General features: G+C 37.2%; 1 protein-coding gene and 1 non-coding gene across 2 annotated transcripts in view; one reads left to right on the top strand and one right to left on the bottom strand.

Annotated features, from left to right (window-relative positions):
- Positions 1 to 23,957, top strand: part of USP53 (ubiquitin specific peptidase 53) — a 74,741-nt gene that overhangs the window by 37,854 nt on the left and 12,930 nt on the right. Inside the window, exons 4-14 of the mRNA XM_049786845.1 lie at positions 308 to 442; positions 2,976 to 3,089; positions 3,168 to 3,250; positions 6,429 to 6,534; positions 6,926 to 7,072; positions 11,059 to 11,208; positions 12,022 to 12,184; positions 13,250 to 13,399; positions 14,935 to 15,081; positions 20,892 to 21,633; positions 23,090 to 23,166. Of these exons, the coding sequence (XP_049642802.1) occupies positions 308 to 442; positions 2,976 to 3,089; positions 3,168 to 3,250; positions 6,429 to 6,534; positions 6,926 to 7,072; positions 11,059 to 11,208; positions 12,022 to 12,184; positions 13,250 to 13,399; positions 14,935 to 15,081; positions 20,892 to 21,633; positions 23,090 to 23,166 (2,014 nt within the window). The remainder of the gene's footprint in view (positions 1 to 307; positions 443 to 2,975; positions 3,090 to 3,167; positions 3,251 to 6,428; positions 6,535 to 6,925; positions 7,073 to 11,058; positions 11,209 to 12,021; positions 12,185 to 13,249; positions 13,400 to 14,934; positions 15,082 to 20,891; positions 21,634 to 23,089; positions 23,167 to 23,957) is intronic.
- LOC126029373 (small nucleolar RNA SNORA51) lies at positions 12,339 to 12,471 on the bottom strand. Its single transcript, XR_007502984.1, has one exon. It is a non-coding gene; the product is annotated as a small nucleolar RNA SNORA51 (small nucleolar RNA).

A 23,957-nucleotide genomic window follows, 5' to 3' on the forward strand; every position in this document is an offset into this window, starting at 1 on the left:
AGATAATTATTAAAGAATTTTAAAAGATTATTTTGTATTAGTTTCAAAGTATAATTTTTACTTGTTTCCTTGTGTTTAAATTGTGGTACTTCTCAGTCCTACAGGAAATCACCAGGGTTCAATCCATGGGCACTTTGGAGGTACTTTGGAGTGGGCAGGGCAACGCAGGCCAGACATTCTCCTGCACTTTGAGCTGTCTCTCTGGCCACTGACAAGAGTCTCTAGTTTTACTTAATGTATTGAAAGTAGTAGGAATTATCTATAGCTATTGGCATTAAACTTACTCATGTACTTATTGATTCCCAAGACAATATTTGCACAGTTTCAACACAGTCGAGAAAAAGCTCTTCCCTCTGACAACATAAGGCATGCTCTTGCAGAAAGCTTCAAAGATGAGCAGCGATTTCAGCTTGGCCTTATGGATGATGCTGCAGAGTGCTTTGTAAGTGTCTGATCATCCCTAAGAATAATAGTTTGCTTTTCTTAAGTGATGCAAACCTTGAGGAAAATGAAATGAAACATAAATTTGTAAAAGTAGAAATGTGGCAGAACTGGCTAATAGATACCTATCTTACCCATCCTTCAGAGTTATTTAAATACTTCCGTGTTTTATGTATTTTTAGTATTGATTGTGCTGCTATTTTTTATTGACTACTCAAATATTTTAAAAAGTAGATATGGAGCAAAGAGGTCTACAAAGAGAAATTATATTATTTAATTCAGTGCTCTGCTTTTGCAGAGCTCCTCTGTGCCCGACCCTCCCAGCAGTATCATTTCTCACTACATGCCTTGAGACTTTTGGAGAGGGAATAGGTTTCTGATGCACTGTGGTAGGGTACATACCTCTGATATTACCTCATCCAGGGTTGAAAGTCACTGCCTACGTTTGATGAAGAGATTGTGTTAGCATATGAAGATTAGAAAGTAAATACCCATACACCTTCTAGTATAATGTAAATTATAAATGGTTTGAATAATATATGTGTCATCTATGTTTAAAATGAGGTGACTTCTTTACTTACTCTCCTTGCTTATTCAGACAAGTCTGTAAATTCTTTGTCAGAAACTTTTTTAATGCTTTCCTTGACATATATTGGCCCTGTACCAACTCTTCCTAGTTCAGGCCTTTATTCTCAGCATTATTTTAAATCTTACCAGAATTATTTTATTCTCTCTCCTTATAACCTGACCACCAGATTAGTGTTTTTTTTTTCAAATTGGTGGTTGGTTTTTATTAATGTGATTCAAATTAAGACTTCTGACATATGTAGTTCTTTATTATCAAATTTCACTTTATATGTTCTCTTCCTAGTGTTTTTCTTCCTAGAGATGCCTCCATTCTGTTCTTTAAGTACATCTTCAAAAAGGCAGAACAAAACAGTGCAGAGGTCTCTTACTTTTCTTTTACTAATGCCTATCATGTCATGAATACCTAGAGAAAGGGTTTTAGCCACTCAGGCTTTTCTCGGTGTTTCTCACTAAGTATATTTTGCTAAGTGGAACAGGCTGGTGCTTCAGTTGAACACAAGTATCTTTCTCTATGGCTTCCTTGTTTTTCCATCATTTTCCTTCCCACATTTCAGAAAGTTTTCTTGACTCTAAGAGTGCTTCATATGCTCAATAAGAACATTAGTTCTCTTGGCAAGTGTCTTGCCCTTTACTCATATAACAATACCTAGAAAATGCTGTGTAACATTGCAGGCTCTTTCAGTTTTGCTCTGGAAATTTGTGGAGCCTTCTTTTTTGACTTTCCATTCCCTTTATGTTTACAGTGCCACCTTTCTGTAGATCCTCATATATGAGACCAAGGGATCCTCAGTTCCATATTTTCTAAGGGTTTAGAGAAAATATAATAGGATTCTCATCTGTTTTGTTTATGTTGGTCATTTTGGTGATTTTTCTGGAAGATGAGGGGTCTGTCCAAAAGGCTAAACATGTCTTTTAAAATCTTGCATTTATAGCTTGAGCTCAAGTTCTTGAAATAGTCCCCTTAAGTTATGTTGACTTAATTATCTTGTCATTTTAGTTATGCTAAAATGACATGGTTACCCCAGTCAGATCTCTGACTTTTTGTAGACTTTACTATCTTTAGATTTTATTAAACATTGTATGTGATAGTCATATTTCAGTGAGCATCTTTATTGTTTTTTAATAGATGGAAAATTTTTATTATTGCACTGCTTAGCAAACCTGTTGTGTTGATTAAAATATGTCAAATATTTAGCAGACTTTATGATTTCATGTTTTCTTACACTATAATTAATGGAATATATAGAAATCCAGGTTTAAATAATTGAATGTTCTTGAGACAGAGGAGGGGATGTTAGCTAGTTAAAATAATTTATTGGCAATGTTTTCATAAAAAGTATTTTTCTATCAAATAATCAGTATTACAAATCTGAACATTTGGGGGCAGGAGAGATAGCACATGCTTTGCATGCAGCCAAAGTGGAAGGGACCTGGTTTGATTCCTGGCATCCCAGATGGTTCCCCAGCCTGCCAGGGACGATTTCTGAGTGCAGAGCCAGGAGTAACCCCTGAGAGCCACTGAGTGTGGCCCAGAAACCAATCAATCAATGAATCAATAAATAAAGTTTAAAAAAAAAAAACAAATCTGAACATTAGCATAGACTTTGTTGTAAAATGGATGTTTTCCTTAGAGGTAATTGTTAATATCATAATCCTTTATCATTAGTATTTTAATTTAAGTTTTATATACTAAAATTTTTCTTTTACAGAAGTGCTTATCTATTCTTAGAAGACTTATTTAGTGGCCAGGAATTTCTTTAACTATTTGTTTCAAAAGCTATTTAATTTTTCAAATCTAACTAAAACCTAGCTGGGTAGAGTATTCTTGGTTAGAGATTCTTTCCTTTCATCACCTGGTATATATCCCAAATAACTGTAATTTGAAATGTGTATTTGAAGTAATTGCAAGAACTACAACTTGGTGTTTTTTTAATTTTCTGAATTAGGAAAATATATTAGAGAGGATTCATTTTCATATAGTGCCAAGCAGAGATATTGACATGTGTACCTCAAAATCCTGCATCACTCACCAGAAGTTTGCTATGACTTTGTATGAACAGGTAAGATGGCTTACCTATTTTCTTAAATTTTGCATTTGTTGTGTGATCGATAAATTAATTACATGTTTTTACTTCTAGTGTGTATGTCATAGCTGTGGAGCATCATCAGACCCTTTGCCTTTTACTGAATTTGTGCGGTATATTTCTACAACAGCCCTATGGTAAGAACCTGTTAATGTTTACTTACCAAAGATGTTATTAACATATTAAAGAACATTTTGAGAATTTATTTTATAAAATTATAATAAAGGTGAATTTCTCATCTTGTCAGAAACCAAGAAATACATAGGAAGTTCTCCCTCATTTGAGTGTTCTTGATTCAGCAAAATATATACTTTTATTGTACTTGTAGATACAATAGGATTTTTTTTGTTGTTGTTGTTGCTTTTTGGGCCACACCCAATGCCACTCGGGTTACTTCTGGCTACGTGCATAGAAATCGCCCCTGGCTTTGGGGATGCCGGGGAATCCAACCGAGGTCCATCCTAGGTTGCAAGGCAAACATCCTACTGCCTGTGCTACTGCTCCAGCCCCTACAATAGGATTTTTTTATTGTTTACTTATTAATTTTAGATTGTGACAATCTTGGATTGAGCAAGTTTATTTGTATTTTTTGATTAGTATGCTTATTTCATGTCGCTTGTCAAATTTTGATGATTTTTTGGACTATTTCAAGCTTTTACGTATCTCTAATGATGATCAGTGGTTTTTGATGTTATTGCAGTTTTGGGGTACCCATAGACTGCATTCATGTAAGACATTAAACTTAGGGGCCAGAGAGATAGCATGCAGGTAGGGTGTTTGCCTTGCATGCAGAAGGATGGTGGTTCAAATCCTGGCATCCCATATGGTCCCTCGAGCCTGCCAGGAGGAGTGATTTCTGAGCATAGAGACAGGAGTAACCCCTAAGCACTGCCGGGTGTGACCTCCCCCAAAAAAACCAAGACATTAAACTTAATTAATAAATATTGTTTCTCCACTGACTTTTCCCCTAATTCTCTCCCTCTCCTGGGACCTTTTTAATCCCTGAGTTACAGCTATATTGAAATTAGAATAATTCTTTTTTTTTGGGGGGTGGGGATGGATCACACCCGGCAGTGCTCAGGGGTTATTCCTAGCTCCAGGCTCAGAAATTGCTCCTGGCAGGCACAGGGGACCATATGGGGCACTGGGATTTGAACCGATGACCTCCTACATGAAAGTCAAACGCCTTACCTCCATGCTATCTCTCTGGCCCCAAAATTAGAATAATTCTATAACATTCCTATAATGACCTTGAAATTTATAGCAAAATGAAGAGTTACATATTTCTCAATTGAAATAAGAAACTGGAAATAGTTAAACTTAGTGCAAAATTCATATTGAAAGTTATCATAGGCCAAAATTGATGTCTTTTGAGCTAAATTGCTGAGTTGTGAATATATAAGAGAAGTTGTTCCCCACCACAGCCCCTTAAATTAGTTTTGTTGTATCTTAGGTACTATAATTGTGACAGGGTTAACATTTATGCCTTTGGTATACAAAATTATTGCACTTTTACACTACCAATAAGGAAAAAACCTTGAAGGAAATATAAAATGCTACTGCAATGAACACAAAAATTTACTGCAGTGAAACAGCATTATTGCTGTAGGGAGAAATTTTTCATGATCTGATCTGAATGGAAGATCAAACCAGCCACGACATGCCCTTAACTAAAACTTAATTCATCATCAGACCCTAATTCTCTTCTTGAACACTAAGATTGGTGAGAAAACTGTGAAAGAAAAGTTTGAAGTCAGCAGAGATTTCTAGAGGTTTAAGAAGGGAAATTGTCTCCATAACATTAAGGTGCAAGCTGAAGCATCAAGTACCAATGAAAGTCGCAGCACATTTTCCCAAAGATCTAGCCACCATCATTGATTAGAGGAGCTTTGCCAATAAATTAACAAATGGACTAAACAGCACTAGATTGGAAGAAGATACCACTTAGGATATTGATAGTAGAGGTGAAAAGTCAATGCCTGGCTTTAAAGCTTTAGAGGACAGGCTGACTCTTTGTTAAGGGTAATGATACCAGGGGCCTTAAGATAAAGCCATAGGCTCATGTACTATTCAGAAAATCCTCTGTCCCATAAGAATAATGCTGCATTAAACTCCCTGTGTTCTACAAATAGAAGAGCAAAGCCCAGATGACAGTATTGCTGTATTTGATAATGGATGTCTCAGTAGTTCTTTAGAGGTTTTGAAACACCTATTTAATTTGTAACTCTAGGGAGGTTGAATAAGAAGTAGTTTTGATTCTAATGAAATAACATTTATAACAGTAAAAATAAGTCATGAGCCTAACTTAAATAACTTTATAAGGGATTTCTATGTTAATTAGAAAAGTACTTTATGGAAAACCTCAGGAAGCCTTTCCTATACTTTATTCTTCTTAGATCAAAGTTTGAAGTGAAATCCCCATTTACATTATTCTCCAATCTTCAGACAAAGCATCCTTGTTCACTTCTGTAGTTTTAGGTTTTATTTATTTGGAATGGAGGAGGGTAGCCACATCCTGGCTTAAGGACCTCTGCTCAGGGGGTCATATTTGGTATTAGGGATTTGAGCCAAGGTCACAGCCAAGGGTCATGGTTGCTTGTTGTGTATCTGCCCCAAGTCTTATAGTCCAAAACTATGGGTATAATCTCTTGCTATTTTATTGTTGTTTACCTGATTCTTTATCACTCAGCTGCCAAATTTTAGTCTTTTACCTTATTGCTTAGAATGTTTTATTTTTGCTTATGGAAGTTGAATGTTTTATTTTTGCTTATGGAAGTTTACTGTTAATTTTTCAGATAAAGTTGTATGTTTTCTTGTGTATTTTGTTTTTATTTTGGGGCTACATCTGGCTATGCTCAGGGATTATTTCTGTCTCTGCACTCAGGAATCACTCCTGGCAATGCTTGGGGGACTATATTAGATGCTTGGGATCAAACCTGTGTCAGTCCCATTTGAGGCAAGTGCCCTATCCATTGTAATAGTTCTCCAGCAGCAAGATAAAGTTATATTTTAAGACAGAAAATGATCATGCTGGGGAAGGAGAGATAGCACAGCGATAGGGTGTTTGCTTGCACACCACACAGGATGGACCCCAGTTTGATTCCCGGCATCCCATATGGTCCCCCAAGCCTGCCAGAGGCGATTAGAGAGCTTGGATTAACCCCTGACAGGTGTATTTGGGTGTGACCCAAATACAAACAAACAAAAATAGTGATCATGCCTATGTTGACAACTGAGCATTTCTCATGTGTAATTTAGTAGACCTTTATTTGAGTTTGTAGATCAGATTTGGGACTGCTTTGTTCTTTTTTGCAGCAATGAAGTTGAGAGAATGATGGAAAGGCATGAGCGTTTTAAGCCTGAAATGTTTGCCGAGATACTGCAAGCAGCAAATACAACTGATGACTATAGGAAATGTCCTGTAAGTATGATTTGGAGATTGTTAGTATGCTACTCTGTATGTAAACCTGAAACTTGACATTCAGAAGTTATCGTAATTAACTTTATTTAGTATGGGTTTTTTGGGGTGACTTTCTACCTTGTAAGCTTATCTCAGCACTATTTCTTGAAAAGCTGTAAAGTTTGTAAAGGATTTCAGGCAGCTTATTTTAATTACATTGTTCTTGAGTTCTAAAAAATTTGACTAAAGAAGTGATTTTTTTTCTCTAGATAATACAACTGATATTTTGTTATAAAATACTATGAATGATTAATATATGTCAAGATTGCATAATATAAACTGCATAAGGTTTAATACCTGGGTTGTATCTGTTTTTGATTATTTCAAAACCTGCCTTTGTATTTTTTTATAGAGTAACTGTGGCCAAAAAATAAAAATTCGCCGTGTTTTAATGAACTGCCCAGAGATTGTTACGATTGGATTAGTCTGGGATTCTGAACATTCCGACTTGACAGAAGATGTTGTTCGCAATCTGGCAACCCATCTTTATCTTCCTGGGGTAGCTCAACTGTTTTTTCTTTTTTTTTTTTTTTTTTTAAGTTCTTTTAAAGCATCTTTATATATCAACTTACTTTTTTTTTTTTTTTTTTTTACTGTTTTTCAGAACTAGGCTTTCTTTCTAGAGGAAGTAATGTTTAGATGTAACTGAAAAAGTTGGCTAGGTCAGACCAAATGGAATGCCTTTCATGATTCATCTAGGAAGGACTTTTGTTTGATCCTGTTTTACTCCGTTTCAGGAGAGACCCTAACTAGTGGTGCTCTAGGGCCACTCCTGGCAATGCCCAAGGGAATGAGTTGTAATCACAAGCAAGACAAGCACCTTAGTTCTTGTACTATTTTTCTGGAGTTTCACTTTAGAATGGTGGTGATAGGAATTTATGCATGGTCATATGTAATGATTATAAATATTAAGATTGAAAGATTGAAGATTCAAAGTTCATATATGGCACTGATTTTTTAAAATATTCTCAGGGCTAGAGAACTATTATAGTGGATAATGCACTTGCCTTGCCCATGGTCTGCAGAGTCTGAAATCCAGCTTTGCATATGACTCCCTGAGCCAGGAATAAACTGAGGTGTGGCCCAATTCCTCCCTCCAAAATACCAAAATACCAAATCTTGTTATTGTTTTTTTTTAAGTATGCTTTCTTTTTTTTCTTAATAATATCTTTATTTAAACACCGGGATTACAAACATGATTGCAGTTGGGTTTCAGTCATTAAAAAAAAAAAAAACAACCCCCTTCACCAGAGCAGCATTCCCACCACCAGTATCCCCGATCTCCCTACTCCCCCATCCCCTGCCAGTATTTGAGATAGGTATTTTACTTCTCTCATCATTAACATTGTCATGATAGTTGTTAGTGTAGTTATTTCTCTAACTGCACTCACTATTCTTTGTAGTGGGCTTCATATCATGAGCCAGTCCTTCTGGCCCTCATCTCTGGCCATTATTACAATAATCTCTTTTATTTTTCTTAAAGCCCATAGATAAGTGAAACTATTCTGTCTCTCTTCCTCTGACTTATTTCACTCAGCATAATAGTTTCCATGTCCATTCGTGTATAGGAAAATTTTATGACTTCATCTCTCCTGATGACTGCATAATATTTCATTATGTATATGTACCACATTTTCTTTAGCCATTCATCTAAATGAATGGCTAAATAAATGAATGAATGAATCAAGATGAAGGGCATCTTGGTAGTTTCCAGAGTCTGTCTATTGTAAATAGTGCTGCAATGAATGTAGGTGTGAGGAAGGCATTTTTGTATTGCAATGTTTGTGTTTCTAGGGTATATACCTAGGAGTGGTATAGCTGGATCATATGGGAGCTCAATTTCCAGATTTTTGAGGACTCTCCATATTGTTTTTTAGAAAGGCTGGACTAGACATCATTTCCACCAGCAGTGAGTGAGAGTTCCTTTTCCACACATTCCCTCCAGCACTGATTGTTCTTGTTCTTTATGACGTGTGCTAGTCTCTGTGGTGTGAGATGGTACCTCATTGTTGTTTTGATTTGTATCTCTCTGATAATTAATGATGTGGAATATTTTTTCATGTGCCTTTCGGCCACTTCTTTGAAGAATGTCATGGATATCATTAAAGGAATTGCACTGGGGAGTATTGATATTTTAATTATGTTAATCCTCCCAATCCTAAATAGGGTATGTGTCTTTATTTCCTTGTGTCCTCTTTTATTTCTTTTTGTTTGTTTGTTTTTTGGGGTCACACCTGGCAGCACTCAGGGGTTACTCCTGGCTCTATGCTCAGAAACCGCTCGGGGGACCATATGGGATTGTCGGGATTTGAACCACCGTCCTTCTGCATGCAAGGCAAACACCTCACCTCCATGCTATCTCTCCGGGCCCAAAGGGAGAGTGGTTTTTTGTTTTTTTTTTGTTTTTTTGTTTTGTTTTGTTTTTTGGGGTCTTTTGTTCATTTGTTTGTTTAGGGGTCACACAGTGCAGTGCTCAGGAGTTTTTCCAGGTTCTGCACTCAGAAGTGGCTCCTGGAAGGCTAGGGGTACCATAGGGGCCGTTGGGATTCGAAGTGCGGTCTGTTTGGGACCACCTTAGACAAGACAGGCGCCTTACCCTTTAGGCCATTTCCACTGTGTTCCTCTTTTATTTCTTGAAGCAGTGTTTTATAGTTTTCTTTGTGTAGGTCCTTCACCTTTTTAGTTATGTTGACTCCAAGGTATTTGAGTTTGTGTGACATAGATGTGAATGGGGTTATTTTTTTAATGTCCATTTCTTCTCTATCGTTATTGGTGTATAAGAAGGCCATTGTTTTATGCCTCTTAAATTTGTAACCTTCCACTTGCTATATGAATCTATTGTTTCTAGAAGCCTTTTGATAGTCTTTTTGGATTTCTTTTTTGTTTGTTTGTTTCATTTTTTTTGTTTTGTTTTGTTTTGGGGTAACAACCAGTGGTGCTTAGGATTTACTCCTGGCTCTGCACTCAGAAATCACTCCTGGCTGGCTCAGTGGACCATATGGGATGCCAGGATTTGAACTACTGTCTATCCCTCTGGGTCCACTGCATGCAAGGCAAATGCCCTACCACTGTGCCTTCTCTCCGTCCTCATTTTCTGAATATAGTATGTCATCTGTAAGCAGTGAGAGTTTGACGTCTTCCTTTCCTATCTGGATGCCCTTGATATTTTTTTCTTGCCTAATTGCTATGTCAAATACTTCCAATAATTAAGAGTTAAATAAGAGTGGTGAAAGAGGACAGCCTTGTCTTGTACCAGATTTTGAGGAAAGGCTTTTAGTTTATCTCCACTGGGTATAATAATTGCCATTGGCTTATGGTAAATGGCCTTGTTTATATTAAGAAAAGTTCCTTCCATTCCCATCTTGTTGAAAGTTTTTATCATGAATGGGTGTTGGACTTTATCGAATGCTTTCTCTGCATCTATTCATATTATCATATGATTTTTCTTTTTCTTTTGTTGATATGGTGTATTATGTTGATTGATTTGTGTATGTTAAACCATCCTGGCATCTCTGGAATGAGACCTACTTGGTCACAGTGTATGATCTTCTTGATGAGGTGTTCGATACTATTTGCTAGTATTTTGTTGAGGATCTTTGCATCTGTTCATCAGGGATATTGGTTTATAGTTCTCTGGGTTTTTTGTTGTTTTTTTTTTTGTTGTTGTTGTGGTTGTTATTGTTTTTTCAGCCTCTCTGTCTGCTTTTTGGTATCAGGGTGATGTTAGCTTCATAAAAACTATTTGGGAGTATTTCTATTCTTAAGTTTCCTGGAAGAGCCTGAAAAGGATTAGTAGGAGGTCCTCTTAAAAAGTTTGAAAGAATTCTTTAGTGAATCCATCTGGATTTGGACTTTTGTTTTTGGGAAGACTCTTGATGGCCATTTTAATTTTCTCAAAAGTGCCATCTGTTTAGATATGTTGATCATCCTGGTTCAACCATGGAAGATTATAATAGTCCAAGAATTTATTCATTTCTTCCAGATTCTTATGTTTTGTGGCGTAGAGTTTCTCAAAGTTGTCTCTGATTACCGTTTGAATCTCTGTAGTATCTGTAGTGAGCTCCTTTTCTTTACTAATCTAGTTCCTTAAATTTCTCTCTCTCCCTTTCTTTGTGAGTTTTGCTAGTGGCTTATCAATCTTGCTTATTTTTCAAAGAACCCAATTTTTGCTTTCAGTGATCTTTTGGGTCGTGTTTTGGATTTCCAGTTTATTGATTTCTGCTCTAAACTTTGTTATTTCCTTCTGCCTCCCTATTTTTGGTTCATTTTGTTGATCATTTTTTTAATTTTATAAGCTGTGTCATTAAGTTATTTATGTAGGCCCCTTTGTTGCAAACCTAAACATTTTCATCTGACCCACAAGGTTGTTCAGTACCTTCTCAAATCCTAATGCACTGAAATTAGAAATGAACCACAAATAGATACAGAGGACAAACTTTAATACCTGGAAGTTAAATAGCTCTTTTACATTATAATTTTTAACAGCTTTTTTATAGGGTTACTGATGAAAATGCTAAAAACAGTGAACTTCACCTTGTTGGTGTGATCTGCTACACTAGTCGACACTATTGTGCCTTTGCTTTCCATACCAAGACTTCCAAATGGGTATTTTTTGATGATGCAAATGTAAAAGAGGTAAGTGGCACTTTTACTAATTGCAATAATTGTGGCTTTTAATTTTTAAGAATAAATAATAACTATGTCATATTAGATTAATGGCATAATAATATGAGTTGTATAATTACTCGAGGCCAGAGCAGTAATACAATGAGTAAAGCATTTTGCCTCGCATGCAGCTGACCTGGGTTTGATCCCCAACATTTCAGCATTCCTGAGCATTACCCGGAATAATTCCAGAGGGCAAAACTAAGAGTAAGCCCTGAGCATCATCATGTGTAGCTCAGAAACAAAAACAAAAAAGAAATACATAATTATTTTAGATAATAATGTGCTTAATGATAGCATCAAGTTGTATTTATAATTAGATATATTTTCTATTATATCTTTTTTGTTTTGTTTTGTTTTGTTTTTGTGGGAGAACCACACCCATTTGACACTCAGGGGTTACTCCTGGCTATGCACTCAGAAATCGCTCCTGGCTTGGGGGACCATATGGGACGCCGGGGAATCAAACTGCTCACCACTGCTCCGGCCCCATCTTTTCTACTATATCTTACAATTAGTTTATTAAAATATCATTGTACTTGGAAAACTAGTGAACAGTAGTCCTTAATAAGGGGGATGCATAAGAATATCTTTTAGATTTGTTTGAAAAATATATGTTTAGGGTTTCTTGAATTCTTGAATCATGGTATCAGGGCAAGTATATGAATCTCTGGAACTCCAAGGATATGAAACAATATAATGCATGAACTAATTTAGGCTCCACTGTTTCATGTGATACACTGATTACAAGGTTTTGCTATTATTTTCATTTTTTCCCCAAAGGTTGGAACAAGATGGAAAGATGTGGTTTCCAAGTGTCTCCGATGCCACTTCCAGCCACTGCTGTTGTTTTATGCGAATCCCAATGGCACAGCAGTCTCTACCGAAGATGCACCCAGGCAGGTCATCCACTGGTCCCATTATAAGTCTGTTGCAGAAAATATGGGTAATTCTTTATTTATTAATTCTTTTTAGTGTTATTCCTATTACCATATTCATACTATGAATACTAATATATTGAATATAAAATAATTGTTGGGAATAATTTAAAATTTTCTTTTCAGTAAGGTAGATCAGAAAAATTGTAGTTCTTTTTTTTTTCTTGTCCCCCAATTCACAATACAGACCAGGCAAAGGGCCTGTGTTGAGGTGTATATGGGGTGCATTTACTGTACCTCCTCTTTCTATACAGTCAGTGTAAAGAACACAGCCTGTGGTAAGAATTGGGAGGCCTTATCTTTTCTTTCTTTTTTTTATTTTTTAATATATATTATAATATATAATATATATGCAAATATAAATATGTATATACATATATATATATACATACATATATATATATATATATAAAATCCTCACCAGTGCAACATTTTCATGACCAATATCCCAAGTGTCCTTCCTCCCCACCCCACACTGGCCTGTACTCTAGACAGGCTTTCTACTTCCCTCACTCAGTCACATTTTTGTTATGAGAGTTCTCAGTGTAATTATTTCTGTGACTGCACTAAACAATCCTGTGGTGAGCTTCATGTCAGGAGCTGGACCCTCCAGTCCTCCTCTGTTTTGTCTCTAAGAATCATTACACAAATACAGATTACACAAACACAGAATGGTCTCACTCATCTATGGGTTTTGAGAAAAATGAAAAACACCTGTGTAAAAATTCTAGTCCTTTGAATTAATTAATCTCTTGGGAATAAAACCCTTCACTCTCTACCGATCACCTTGGGGGACTCATAGTGCTTTGATAATATCAGCATAGAAGGGCACACATAACTAGTAGTTTTTTCTCGTAGTTAATGTTGAGCGGTGAATGTGATAACATATTGGAAAACATCTGACACAGCTAGGCCAGTTTGAATACATGCCAAAGCACGTAAAATCCTTAAAAGTTAAAGTAATTTTCTGCATAGTATTAAAATGTCTCAAACAATGATGATTTCGTCATCTCTTCTGCCAGGGATGACAAAGAAGTTGATGCCTTTTTTGTCTCTCATTGTTTTCCTTAAAGAATTGGAAAGGCCTTCAGTTTGTAAACCAGACATTCCAAAAGAAAATGGATTTGACGGTCAGGCAAAACAGAGAGAAAATACAAAATTTCAAGGCGGCAACACTTCATTTAATCAGAGGCACATTCAAACGGGCGGCAGCAGACAAGCAGGTTTGTGTGTTTAAGTGGCCATTTTAATTCTGTCACTGGGAAGTTAAGAGTCACATTCGGTTCGCTTATCAAGCGACAGTTTTTGAGGTTCTTCATGCACACGATTGTAGTGTGCCTGAGGCAATATGAATGATTACCAAAGAAGCTATAAAAGTGGACCTTTCCTTCAATAACTTAACTATTAACCCAAGAAAAGCATGAGTTCATAACTCGGCTCATATGAGAAAAGGAAGTTTGCCAATGTCTAGTCTTTCCTTGACTTCATTTGTGTTCAGCTCTCACTCTTGCTATTGTTTCCTATGACCTGAATTTTAATTATATTCCTGTGACATGGGTCTGGATTGAATCATCACAGTACAGTTAGTCTTGAATTTTTTTGAACTTCTTAATTGTATGAATGTAAATAATTGTAGGCATCTTAAAAATATGTTAATAAAATTATAACTAAATACATTTAATGTAGGTGATAAGATTGAGAATTGGCAATAATCATCAACAAAGAAAGAATTGTTTCTAAAATTTCTCTCTCTCTCTCTCTCTCTTTTTTTTTTTTTTTTTTTTGGTCTTTGGTTTTTGGGTCACACCAGGCGGCACTCAAGGGTTACGCCTAGCTCTACACTCAGAAATCGATCCTAGCAGGCTCAGGGGACCATATGGGATACTGGGAATCGAACTGAGGTATATCCTAGGTTGGTTGCATGCAAGGCAAATGCCATACCACTGTGCTATCGCTCTGGCCTGCTTCTAAAAATTCTTAGCAGGCTTTTTTCTAAGCCTATGTTTTTTTTATTAATCATGTATTTCTCTCATTTTCTCCTCTGCTTTTTCCACTCTGGAGAAACTTGTTTTCTCTAGTAAACACATGTTCCTCTCTATCTCTCCACTGACATTTCTCTTATATACTTTTCTTTTAATAAAAACTATTTTGCTTCACTAAAAAAAAAAAAAAAAAAAAAAAAAAGAATTCTAAACGGGCCAGAGCGATAGTACTGGACTGAGGCACTTGCCTTCATGCAGAATTCTGTTTGATCCCTGTGCCACAGAGAAACGACCATCTGCTCTCATAGGTTCGTGAGCACAGAGTCAGAAGTCATGACCCCTGATCACTGCTGGGTATGGCCCTAAACATTAATAAAATAATAAGAAAAAAGTGAATTCCCTTCATTTGGATTGTTGAAACTCTTATATTAGGCTATTCAAAAAGATGATTAAATGAGTTAAGATAGTTAGAATAGAGCTTGGTGCAGAGTAGCCCATTACCTTTAATTCTTATTGTTACTATAGAAAGTCTCAGGTTTCTTTTTTTTCTTTACACTTGCTTTAGGGGCCACACCAGATGTTTTAATAGAAGGCAAGTCCAATGTCAGGATAAATCACGTAAGATTTATAGTTAAGTGTGCACATGGTTCATTATATACTTTTACTATATATTTAGTTTTTTATATATAGCATCTTATTTATGTAGCTCACCTATAATTTTATAGAACAATTTGAAACATGATTTGTCTCATTGTAAAAATGGTTTCTTTTTACAGTTAAGTCAAATCATAATGATCAGAGGGAAAAATTCAAAGACATTTCTAGAGAATGTGCTTTAAAAGCCATTGAGCAGAAGAACTTACTCTCCTCTCAAAGAAAAGAGTTGGAGAAGGGACAAAGGAAAGATTTGGATCGACACAAAGGTAAGAGTAAGAACTTAATAGTATTGATCTGAATGAGGCTCCAAAAATCATAATAAACTTTGCCAGGTGAATTTGCAGTGGTGATCAGGGTGTGATAATTATGCAGTTCATCACATCTGTATTTTCAATCCCCAAATTGGTGTATAGCCTTGAAAACCTTCATATGTTCACACCTCACTTTTCCACAAAAAAAGATTATGAAAACTATAGTGATCCAGTAAAATATGGTATCTTGGAACTAAGTTTTATTATTTTAATACAACTTAATATATGTGTTTATATATGAAAGCCTTGTATTATATATGTAATTTATTTACTTACCTATAATAAATCTGTTTTATATATGTATGTATATATATACCATATATATGATATATGTATATATTTATATATATATTTATATATGTATGTATATATGTGTATATATATATATGTATATATATTTATTTATGTATGTATATATTTATATATGTATATATATTTATATATGTATGTATATATATATACCATTTATATATATGATATCCTGCTGTTTATTTGCTGTTTTTCTCCCTCTATTTGTTGTGATGAGCATGGTCAGACTCTTCCCCCGATTTTCATCCCCATGTACTTGGCTACGGTGTTTCCCAGGTCACACATCTGACCATTTTGGCACTCACTGTTGGCCTGGTGCTGGCTCAGGGTGGCTGTGTGATAGCTGTGGTGTGTGCAGGCTCACTGCCTATCACTCTCTAGTTCTGTGCTCTCAGTCTATGGAATGTAGTGCTTTCTGATGTCCCTCAGTGGCTCATACCATGCTCTCCAGCAGAAACGCTTCCTCCCCCACTCCCCTTTGTCTTCCTCTTCTCTCATTTCCTACCTGTGAGCTGCTCATACATCTTTGTTTTTAAAATTGTACTTACCAGGGGCTGCACCTGGCTGTAGTTCAGTCATTAATCACTAGTTTTTTGATTTATATGTATGTGTATATATATATATATATATATATATATAATTATTTATGTATTTAAGCACTGTGGTTACAAAAGTGTTCATAGATGGGCCAGAGCGATAGATAGCACAACAGTAGGGCTAAGTTAAGTTGTCAGTACTTAATGTAGTGACCCATGGGTCCAGAAGAGAGAGGAGAGAGAAAGATAGAAACCAAGTATCTTTTATTCCCACTGTTGCTGGTGTGTGTGTGTGGGATTGAGGGTTAGATTCTGAGAGAGAGGTAATTCACTGCCCTGAGGAGCCCAGAGGAGGCCTATAGGTCTGGGCTATGAGAGAGAATAGGGATAGAGACAGAGGGAGCAGCATCTCCTGATGCTTTATCTCTAGCCTCCTTTCCCCCCCTGCCCCCCCTCCGCCTGCAGGCTCTGCTCCAGACTCTACCTTGGGACCCCCAATAAGTAAAACTCTCTTTTTATACTTCAGAGGCAGTTGTCATTTACAGGGGGTTTCTCAGTTCAACTGCCGTTAAAGGGGAGGGGGGTGTATCATCATCCCTTAAAGGTACATTGACTAATTGCCTTAAATGCATCAACAAGTACTTGTATATCCTAGATCAAGGCGGCTCTTGAGCGCATGCGACTCCCGGCCAACGGCCAAAATGAATGCGGCTCTTTGCCTGTTTTCCTGAGGCCTATTCTCAGGCCTTTTGGCTTCGGCCTCTTCACGGAATAAAGAGCTGTTTTCTTCGGAAGCCTGACTGCCTGTTAGCTTTCTTCCCCCCGCATTCACCTCAGAACTGCCAGCTGAACAGGGTAACAGACGTGTGATCCGAGCTGGAGGAGAAAGGCCTCATCCTCCATCCCTCCATCAGTCAACCTCATCAGGGGCTGATTCATATTATATTATATATATTATATATAATATATATATAATATATTATATATATTATATATGTTGCATATATAATATATCATATTATATGTATTATATTATATTATCATTATTTTGTATACTATGGCTCTTTGCCATATATATATGGCAAATATAATATATATTATATATATTATATATGTTGCATATATAATATATCATATTATATGTATTATATTATATTATCATTATTTTGTATACTATGGCTCTTTGCCAAGTTTGGATTTTGTTCTGCTGCTTCTGAGGAGGGACCTCTGAAGAGAGATCTCTGAGCACTTTGTCTCGTCTTCCATCCCTCGGAAACAACTGCTCGGGCCAGCGAGCTAGGGACCTGTGTGGCACATGTTGGGTCACATCTGGCCGTTAGTTCTTAGTGTGGAGGACGCAGCACACCCTCACCATCACTGCAGGATTTTGACCCTCACTCAAAATGGCAAAATGCAATATGTGTTTTATAGGTTATTGTTAAAATTAGATGCTTTTGTGTGAGTATTTCGTCTGTTTTGGCAGGTCACTGTGTGGTGTGGCTCTCTGACTCTCACAGTTTAAAATTTTGGCTCTTTGTGTCGAAGTTGTTCGCCACCTCTGTCCTAGATATTAGCCCCTTATTTGATGGATGTTGAGTGAATAGTTTCTCCCATTCCATGGATAGCCTTTGTATCCTAGTTACTGTTTCTTTGAGATGCAGAAGCTTCTCAGTTTAAAGTAGTCCCATTGTTTATCTCTGTTTCCACTTGTTTGGACAGTGGTGTTTCCTCCTTGAAGATATCTTTAGTCTTTTTTTTTTGGCCGGGTGGGGGGGGGGGTTACACCTGGCAGTACTCAGGGTACTCCTGGCTCTATGCTCAGAAATCACTCCTGGCAGGCTTGGGAGACCATATGGGATGCCAGGATTTGACCGTCCTCTGCATGCAAGGCAAACGCTTTACCTCCATGCTATCTCTCAGGCCCCTGCCTTTAGTCTTAATGTCATGGAGTGTTTTGCCTACATTTTCTTCTATATATCTTATAGTTTTAGTTCTGATATCAAGGTCTTTATTTTATTTTAATTTGACCTTTGTGCATGATATTAGATAGAGGCCTGAGTTCGCTTTTTTACATTTGGCTGACCAGTTTTCCCAACACCACTGTTGAAGAGTCTTTCCTTACTCTGGTTTGCATTTCTTGCCCCTTTATCAAAGATTAATTGATTTTATGTCTGGGGTCATTCTATGAATGCTCAAGTTTATTTTATTTATCTGTGTGGGGGGGTGGTGATGTCTTTTTCTTTCTTTTTTTGGTCACACCCACCCAGTGAAGCTCCGGGGTTACTCCTGGCTCTGCGCTCTCAGAAGTCGCTCCTGGGGTCCGGAGTGATAGCATGGAGGTAAGGCATTTGCCTTTCATGCAGAAGGTTGGTGATTCAAATCCCAGCATCCCATTATCCCATATGGTCCCTTGAGCCTGCCAGAAGCGATTTCTGAGCATAGAGCCAGGAGTAACCCCTGAGCGCTGCTGGTTGTGACCAAAAAAACAAAACAACAAAAAAAAAGTCATTCCTGGCTGAGGGTCTGTCTTTATTCCAATACCATGCTGTTTTAATGACTATTGCTTTGTAGTACAATTTAGCGATAGAGAAGACATAAACATGAAAATAACAGTCCCATTCACAGTAGTATCACAGAAACTTAGATACTTGGAGTCAGCTTTACTGAAGAGGTGAAGGGCCTATAAAGAAAACTACAAAACACTGCTTCAAGAAATAAAAGAGGCCGGAGCTATAGCACAGCAGTAGGGTGTTTGCCTTGCATGCGGCCAACCCAGGACAGACCCTGGTTCTATTCCTGGCATCCCAGATGGTCCCCTGACCCTGCCAGAAGTGATTTCTGAGCGCAAAGCCAGGAGTAACTCCTGAGCACCACCAGGTGTGACCCAAAAACTAAAAAAGAAAAAAAGAAAAGAAAAGAAAGAGGGCCCGGAGAGATAGCACAGCGGTGTTTGCCTTGCAAGCAGCCGATCCAGGACCAAAGGTGGTTGGTTCGAATCCCGGTGTCCCATATGGTCCCCAGTGCCTACCAGGAGCTATTTCTGAGCAGACAGCCAGGAGTAACCCCTGAGCACCGCAGGGTGTGGCCCACAAACCAAAAAAAGAAAAAAAGAAAAGAAAAGAAAAGAAAGAAAGAAAGAGAAAGAAAGAAAGAAAGAAAGAAAGAAAGAAAGAAAGAAAGAAAGAAAGAAAGAAAGAAAGAAAGAAAGAAAGAAAGAAAGAAAGAAAGAAAGAAAGAAAGAAAGAAAGAAAGAAAAGAGGAAACAAAGAAATGGAGACAAATACACTGTTTATAGATTGGGAGGATTAACATCATTAAAAATGGCAATACTGGAGCCGGAGAGATAGCACAGCGGTGTTTGCCTTGCAAGCAGCTGATCCAGGACCTAAGGCAGTTAGTTCAAATCCCGGTGTCCCATATGGTCCCCTGTCCCTGCCAGGAGCTATTTCTGAGCAGACAGCCAGGAGGAACCCCTGAGCATTGCCAAGTATGGTCCAAAAAACAAAAAACAAACAAACAAAAAAATGGCAATACTTCCAAAGCATTGTACAGATTTAATGCAGTCCCTCTTAATGATATCCATGACATTCCTCAAAGAAGTGGATCAAACATTCCTGAAATTCATTTAGAACAGTAAATGCCCAAGAATAGCTGAAGCAACCCATAGGAGAAAGAAGATGGAAGGCATCACTTTCCCCAACAGAAATCATTTATGCTGGGCATCACTGAGAGCAGAGCTGCTGACCTCTTATTTGGGTGCTAAGCCACTGAGATTTCTCCTGGACCCCTGCTTCTTATTTAATTATAACCTGGAATACTTGAGGGGTTTTTTTGTTTTTATTTTTATTGTGGTGTGGGAGGTTTCTAACAAGCAGCACTTGTCAACTCAGGAGCAATACTGGCACTATTGTGCCAGTTTGTATAGGCAGGACACAACTGCTTGGGGCTGGTAATGAGGGCTTTTTGGGCCTAGTGATGAGAGGGTCTCATACCAGGGATCACTCATGGAACCATGTATCCTATTTTCCCAGTGCCTTTTGTGTCTGTTGATGTTTTAACTTTACCTTTAATTATGTTCAGTTCAAGTAAAATCATTGTGAAATGGTACATTCATATGTTAAACAGGTAAAGTGAGATTCTTTTCTTATAGTCCCTGACTTTCTCTCTCTCTATTCAACTATAAATAGTATCTAGTTCATTTTGAGCATATATTGATTTTTATAGCTTTGTGATCTTTTTGACCATACCATAATTTAACCAATATCGATAAACTTTAATTTTGCCAGAGTGATATCTTGTCACACACATGTACATTTGTGTGGTCTTGTGCATAGAATATGTTTATTGTTGATATTTATGGATGTTGCGTATTTGTCTCCTAAAACACTGAACTTCCCTGTGTTCTCACCAACAGTGATTGGGTGTTTGTATCTTCAGTTTTCAATAGCAGTTGGATAAACTTTTGAATTTTTGCAAATAAACAGGAAGCACATGTCTTTATAAATTTCACTTGTAAACTGACATGGAATTCTTTCTTTTTGAAGTTTCGCTTATTGGATTGGAGAGACTGTACAGTGTTAATAGCCTTCACCCAATTTGTTCTGTGACTCCCTCATATAGGCTCCAGAGCACCACGAATGGTCACCAACCAGTACAGAGCCAGGAATAAGCCACTGAGCTAGCTCTGTAGAATATGGCTAAAAAATAAGTTTCAGTTCTGACCTTCCTGAGACATCCATTTTTAAGTCATTATACAGCCATTTGTGTTACAATTGCTTCATTAAGCACACTCTGAAAATGCACCTTTTCATCTCAAAAATACAGTATTTACTTGTTATTGCTTAATCCTCAAAGTATCCAACTTAAAGGTGACCTGGAGAGTAGTTCATTTTATTTATTTATTTTTGTTTATTTTCAAAGATTTGGCCGATGAAGACCTTTCTCATTTCAAGGGTGGGCCACCTTCTGTCCCAAATGACTTTCGACAATATGAAAATCCACATCTCTATCGCAGTCTGGGAAAAGGATTATGTAAGCATAACCGAACTGCCCATCGGAGTCACACTTCTGCTCAAACATTAAATTCCAGCAAATCCCAGATGGCCTTTCAAGGAGAGAAAATAAGTGGCAAAGTTAAAATTGACAATGTTACGGGATATGACACTGACAGTAGCCAAGCTTCTGGGGACAAAGGAAGTGGCTCTGTTAGCAACAGTAAAAGCCGGAACCGAAGTTGGAAGCCCATGAGAGAAACTTTAAATGTGGATAGTATTTTCAGCGAAAATGACAAAAAACAACATAGTCCTAGGCATAAACCAACTAACATTAGCAAACTTAAAATGAGTAAAGATCAGAGTTTTAACAATTTGCCAAAAGAGAATGCAAAGCAAAAATGTCTGATGACCATATATGAAGATGAAATGAGGCCAGAAACAATAGGCAGCAGAAGTTCCCTAGAATCCAGTGGGAAAGGAGTGGGAAAAAATCCGGGCCTCAGAGACACTAAAGCTCCTGGTGAGAATGGGCAGATACAAAGGACTGAGTCTGGATATGAAAGCAGCCATCATATTAGTAATGGAGCTATCAGTTTGGATTCGCCTGTTACTGATGGACATGGTTCAATCAAGGATATCAATGGTGCTAAAGAAACAGTATCCCTCAGGTAATGCACCAATTAAATGATTTCCCTCCTTGTTTCTCCCAGGTCTTAGAGGTAATTGTCAAAGTTGAGGGCCAGCCAAGTGTCATGTAAATAGCTTGAGCTTAAAGGACAGAATCCTGAGAGATTGCAGATTAATATTTGATAGTTCATGTTTCTATTTTTGATAGGTATTTTGATTTAAAAATATTTATAATTTTTATGAAATTTGGTAAGTATAAAATATAATATCATTGTGATCATCGAAAGCAACTGATGTGTACTACAAATTTAAAGCATAAATTTAGGGATCAGAGAGATAGCACAGCGGTAGGGCATTTGCCTTGCAAGCAGCCAACCCACCAACAGTGATTCAAATTCTGGCATCCCATATGGTCCCCTGTGCCTGCCAGGAGAAATTTCTGAGTGCAGAGCCAGGAGTAACCCCTGAGCATCGCTGGGTGTGGCCCAAAAACCAAAAAAAAAGGGGGGGGGATAAATTTAAATTAGTTTGCGTCACTAATTGGCCATTGCACAAATATTTTAGTTATTTTAGTTTTTCAGTCTAATGCTTGTTTTCTGTCCTTGATGTCTGTTATTTAGATACATTATTTTCTACTCTGACAACTCTAGTGGGCTTCTCAACTGGGATTATTTTCTATTCTGACAACTCAGTTGTAAAAAGAGATGTTTTCCTTTTAGCAGCTGTTAAAGAGTGCAGTGATACCACATTTTTATTCAAATGATTCTGAATATTTATTACTGCTAGTACACTTTATCTTTCTGTATAACAGAATTCAGCCTACTGGAATAGTTTGAGATCAACTTAGTCACTATTTTTACCTTTGGTTTTTTTTTTTTTTTTTGGGGGGGGGGCCACACCCATTTGACGCTCAGGGGTTACTCCTGGCTATGTGCTCAGAAATCGCCCCTGGCTTGGGGGGACCATATGGGACGCCGGGGGATCGAACCGCGGTCCGTTCCTTGGTAGCGCTTACAAGGCAGACACCTTATCTCTAGCGCCACCTTCCCGGCCCCACTATTTTTACCTTTAATCTATTCAAACTTAATGTTTCATAATTTTTTGTAATGTTTGATGTATTATTGGGAGACAGATTTATAAACTTACCTTCTCAAGTATTTTTAAACAATCCTCATAATAAAAACTTAAGGGGGACATTTTATTATTTGTCAAAGTAATTTTCATCACTTCCTGGAAAGGGGTTGTAACATAATAGAAATACGATTTTATAACTAGATCTATTGAGATTTTAATTATTGGAGAGATTAACTTTTCATAGCCTTTATCTACAAATAGAAAGTAAGGATAATAGTTGATTTTGTTATTGTGAAATATAAATTAAATAATACTCATTAATACAACATATAGTATATAATAATTGACAAATGTTATTCCCTTTTTCAAAAGAAATAATCTGATAACTAAGGTGTTTGGTAATGTTTTGTTTTATTTTCCTAGTGACCAGGTTAAGACAACCAACCTAAATAATGAACATATGTATTGTACCTCTCAACAGAACAAAAGTCTCTCAGAAGGTAAAGATTTGATTTAAATATATTACAATGCTAACAATAACTCATAGAAGGCACTGGAAAGATAGAGGGTAGGGTGCTTGCCTTGCATGTCATGGCTCATTGGATTTGACCTAAGCACCACATATGGCCCATCAAATCCTGCCAGGAGTAATCTGTGAATACAGAGCCAGGAGTAAGCCCTGAGAGCATGGCGGTATGGCCCAAACTCTCCTCCCATCCCTGCCCCCAATCTGGTTGTGGCCCACAAACAAACAAAAAAACCCTTATGGTGAATGAGAATGGAATTTGAGAGTTTATGCTTTTCAAACTTCATAAAAGACAAAGATGTCTTTGTGGAATAGGAAAAGGGCTAAGAATCTCCACTGGGTCCCAGGCTATTGCAGTGGAACACTGTCAAATCTCTGTCTTCATATAAGTTTGTTTCTTGCTGACAATACATTTAATTAATCAGTCAGTGCCCAAACTACTGGGGCTCCAGCTCAAGAAAGGCTTCTCTACATCACATCAGCTTGCGAGTTGAGGAGGACAAAGGTACAGAACCATGTATGAGCTCTTGAGACTTAAAGGTGATAATATATGGCTTCCCTTCACTGGTCAAGGCAAATCTCATAGCTTGGCTTAATTCCAAAGATGGTGGGAAAGTGCAGACTGGATGCAGAACTAAAGTAGGTTTGAAATATGTATGAATGTCGACCAGGAAGTAAGGAACATGGAGTGAGAATGAGAAACAATTGAACAGTTCACATTAAGATCACTAAATAATGTACTCAGGTGGCATTATTTAAGAGACT

The sequence above is a fragment of the Suncus etruscus genome, chromosome 14, assembly GCF_024139225.1.
Source record: "Suncus etruscus isolate mSunEtr1 chromosome 14, mSunEtr1.pri.cur, whole genome shotgun sequence".
Taxonomy (NCBI): Eukaryota; Metazoa; Chordata; class Mammalia; order Eulipotyphla; family Soricidae; genus Suncus; species Suncus etruscus.